The sequence below is a fragment of the Stenella coeruleoalba genome (genome assembly GCF_951394435.1).
Source record: "Stenella coeruleoalba genome assembly, chromosome: 1".
In the NCBI taxonomy this organism is placed as follows: Eukaryota; Metazoa; Chordata; class Mammalia; order Artiodactyla; family Delphinidae; genus Stenella; species Stenella coeruleoalba.
This window is the reverse complement of record NC_137169.1, coordinates 109846051-109850212: the sequence shown is the minus strand read 5'-3', so window position 1 is coordinate 109850212 and position 4162 is coordinate 109846051. Positions and strand designations below refer to the sequence as shown.

General features: G+C 41.8%; 1 protein-coding gene across 1 annotated transcript; it reads right to left on the bottom strand.

The window, feature by feature from the left end:
- Positions 1-385: 385 nt before the first annotated feature.
- On the bottom strand, positions 386-601 carry LOC307197633 (uncharacterized protein; the record flags this gene model as incomplete). The annotated part of the gene is made up of 1 exon (XM_079943727.1): positions 386-601. One exon carries the CDS (start codon positions 599-601, stop codon positions 386-388), a length of 216 nt encoding a protein of 71 aa, XP_079799853.1.
- Positions 602-4162: the final 3561 nt, after the last annotated feature.

Genomic DNA, 4162 nt, shown 5'->3' with positions numbered 1-4162 from the left:
TTCAGGACGTGGAGGATAAGTAACAATTGCTCAGCTGGTAGAAACCCATGCCCAGGTGACCGACCGACACAGAAGACAGTGAGAGAATCCTCAGAGGGCGCCCAGGAGGAGAGCGGCTGCTCTTCCTTCTGAGGCTGTGTGATGCTTTCTTGAGCACCTCCCAGAGGGAAGCAGTACAGCACTCACAGGTAAGAAACCTCTGTCTGTCAGGAAGCACCACACGTATATTGAGGCTGAAGGGTGGAGAAGCTTCTTCCGTATCCATGATAGGCTTTGAAGAGAAGAGGAAGGTGGAGCTCTGGAACTAGTTGAGCTGATTGTCCTTATCCTTTCCAGATGCAGATAAAAGCTCAAGCTCTTACATACTCTTGGGTGGCCACTTCTGCTAACAATGATGAGCAGGTGCCCCAGGAGGGCATTTCTGCTTGCACTGCTGAGGCACGCATGGGTCAGGGCACTTTATAGGTGGGCAAGGGTCTGGACACTTGCAAGGTGGGCAAGGGTCTGGACACTTGCAAGGTGGGCAAGGGTCATGGCATTTTGGTGTGCACACTGGTGGTGGCTGGCAGGGCTGCTTGCACTGCTGCTGTTGAGAAGACATCTTTCTGGAGTCTTAATATCTGAAAGAAAGTATATGACCGTGTTCACAACAAGGAATTCCTATAGGGAAAACAGCAAAATCTTGTGGAATAACAACAGATAGTATCTCACCAATCTCTAAGTATGTGCCTTAATCTGTTTAATACTTTTTAATGAATTTCTGACTTCTCTCTCGCTCGTTACATCACCCCAGAGAAAACCTTCCCTTTTCTCATACAGCTTTTCTAAAGAAAATATCTTTGTTGTGAAGAAACATGCAATGTTTTCTCTTTTGGTTTCTTTCTTTCCTTCTTTCCTTTTTTCTTTTTAATGAAAACGACATCTTCAGAAAAGGCCCTCACATGTTCTAAAACCACGGGCAAGCTCACAAGCAATTTGTATCAGCATTTCCTCTCATGACGTCCCGACAGGACGACTTATATCCAGAGCAGAGGGCAATCAGGATGAGTGTAAGGGTCTCACACCTTCTAAGATAAATGCCTCTGAAATCACAGCAGAGGTCCAAGAGGAAGGCATAGAAGAAGGTAAATACTTTGCTCTTTATCCCTTCATGTTAATATTTCCTGTTAATTTCTTTTTCAATAGAGGAATTCAAACTAGGTATCAGTAATCTAGTAAATACAATACAACATTGTGCCCAGATTCCAAGTTCTCATCCACTAAGTAACATTATACCCATGATCATAATTTTGGACCCATCAAGCTTGCTGAGTCCAGCATAAACTCAACATTTGGGTGTCCATGAACAAAGTTGAAATGAAGAATAAGACTCACCAGGTTCTCCAAAGTCAATCAGAACTCGAGTGGCAGGAGGATAGCTGTCGTGCAGCAGAGGACCTATTTATTGGCGCTTACTGCCCCACCCAGGGGGAAGCGGAACTACCAAACTTGGCCTGGTCCAATCATTTCCCAACCCAAATGCAAATCCATCCATAACTGGCTTGGCAGGGACTCTGAAAACAGGAAATATCCTGATCCCGGATCTCCTCACTGGATTATGTTCTCATGACTCACAGAGTCCCTGCCTTAGCTCTCAGTTTCAGTGGTTTAAGGCAGTGGGAGCACTTGGAGTGTCCTCTAACTTGGAGTCAAAAGTTCCATTCCTTGACTGGGGAGGATGACCCCTTCCTATCTTTCACCATCCTTGACTCTAAAACTGCCTGCCTAGTTGCACTTGATCTGGTGGCAAGTTTGTTGTACATACTGGTTTGAAATGGGCCTCGCTACCTGGTGACACATGTCACATTACCTCAAGTCTTTCTTTCAATTCATTTCGGTTTGATTCATGGCTTGCTAAACAAAGTCTCGTTTTGTCTTCGAAAATGGTCTGAGGGAAATTTGCAGATCATCTCATATGATTCCCTATCTTGACACTTGGAAACGTGTAGTAAAGTGTTGACCACTACGGTCCTCCTTTCACTGTTTGCTCCTTCAAATAAAGAACATCCAGCAGTCAGATGCCTGTGACCTTTATAAATCTGTTTTACTTCCTGCCACAAGGAATCCACTAGGCACATAGCATCCCCTACCATAACGGAGATGAGCTGGCAGCTCAGACCCAAGACTAACAACAGAAATGAAGCTTTTTGCTTCATTGCTCATACCTCCCAAAGGGACATAACACATGCTCCAATCCAATTTCTCCAACTGACCTCTTCGGATGTCTTCAATTTTTGAAGAAATCTCAGAGGATTGTTCAAATTTTCTGGCTTCCTGTCGCTGTAAAATTATTGGGAAACCCAATGTATTATGCAATGCCATTCACGCAACTAATTTTGTATGTATTTAATACTTATGAATTATTGAAACACATATTGTTTCCCATCAAATCTAGGGTAAATTCATGAGAAAGTTGAAATCACTTGATTAAAAATGCAGTCACTGAAGTTCATTGCCATTCATGTACAACTTCTTAATCATTAATAAGAATTTTGTTATATTTTAAACCTATGTTTTGCATTTTCCATTTAGGTCACGGTGGAGCATGTGTCAAATAAACCTACATCGTGCTGTACTTTCTTCATACAATTTGTCAATGTGCTGGAAGGTAGGTTTGATGGTTAATTTATGGGTCAGATTCACTGGCACAGGTCCCCCGTTTACTGGACAAACATTATTCTGTGTGTTTCTGTAAGGATGATTTTGGATGAGAGTATTATTTAAATCAGTAGCCTGAGTTAAGTCGGTTGCCCTCTATAACGTGGGAAGTTCTCATCCAATCCACTGACGGCCTGAATAGAACAAGGCTGACGTTCCCTCAGGTAAAAGAATATTCCTCTGTCAGATGGACTTCTAGCAGTTTCAGCTCTGCAGATTTTGCGTGTTCCAGACATTTTAATCTCTCTCTCTCTGTCCTTGTCCCAGTTTCTGTAACATATTTCTGTATGTATATACGTACCTACAGGTTGTAATATATAATTTGAATATTTCATCTGTCATTTCATGTACATGATTACCTATGGCCAATTAAAATAAAAATTTTCAAAGGTATTTTGAAGTGAATTTAAAGCCAAACATATTAATGTAATATGACACATGGGGTGTGGAATTATGACAAATATAATGAGCTATTAGCAAATAACTGAAGTTCAGGAACCATTGCCTTAGCACGTCCACCAAAGACTTCATTTCTGCCTTTTCAGTGATTTAGATGTTAACAGGTTTTCTAAGTTGCTCCCTTGTATCCTGAATATGAACACTACTCTTTTCTATGCTGTCGCCATGGGCACTGAAGAGTGTTTTGATGGATCATGGTTGGTGAGGGCCCTGTCTGGTTTAGGAATAGAGTTGCAAATCTCGCTTTATGATACTGTAGAATGTGGGAACAGATGTTTAATGGAATCAGGATATCCCATCTCAACTTACGCGAACTCTTCCCTAGACCGCTGTCCTGCGCTTAAAATTCCTTTATCAAGAAATAAATCTCTTGTATTCCAGAAGTGAATACGACGTTTCAATTGTGTGAAACCAAAACTAGATATAAGGTACCATTTCAGATTCAGAGCATCACATATAAATGATTCAGAGTGACGCTGGGAGGGGAAAGATAAGCAAAGCACTACAGGTCTGACATGTGGATGAAAGGTGAACTTAGGGCACATCTGATATATTTGCTTTTTTCCACTCAGTCCAACAATGTTTTAGGTCTTTGAAGAGAGAAATTTGAAAAAAATGTTCACCGTTTATTCTCTGTCTTCTTCTTCACGTGCCAGAACCGTCAACCTGCCATATTATCTTCACTGCCAATATCTACCCCTTAACCGTCCAATTTGGTACTTTGACATATCGCCCATGCATTTAGTAATAGTCCTTTCATAATTCTTCCTGCAGTCAGAAGGAAGAACTGGCCTAGTAACTTGTCTTGGCCGAATAATCAGGAAGCTTCTTAGGAATGGGGTTTTATAATGGGACAGCAGGAGGAAGAGGGGAATGAGGAGTAGAGGAGGAGAAAGAGGAGACACTTGAATCCTGTGAAAGTCATCAGCTAGGCATGTGCCAGAAGACCAGGTCGTAAACTTTGCTTGCAGCTCAGCCACATCTTCACTGACTCCTATATATATTT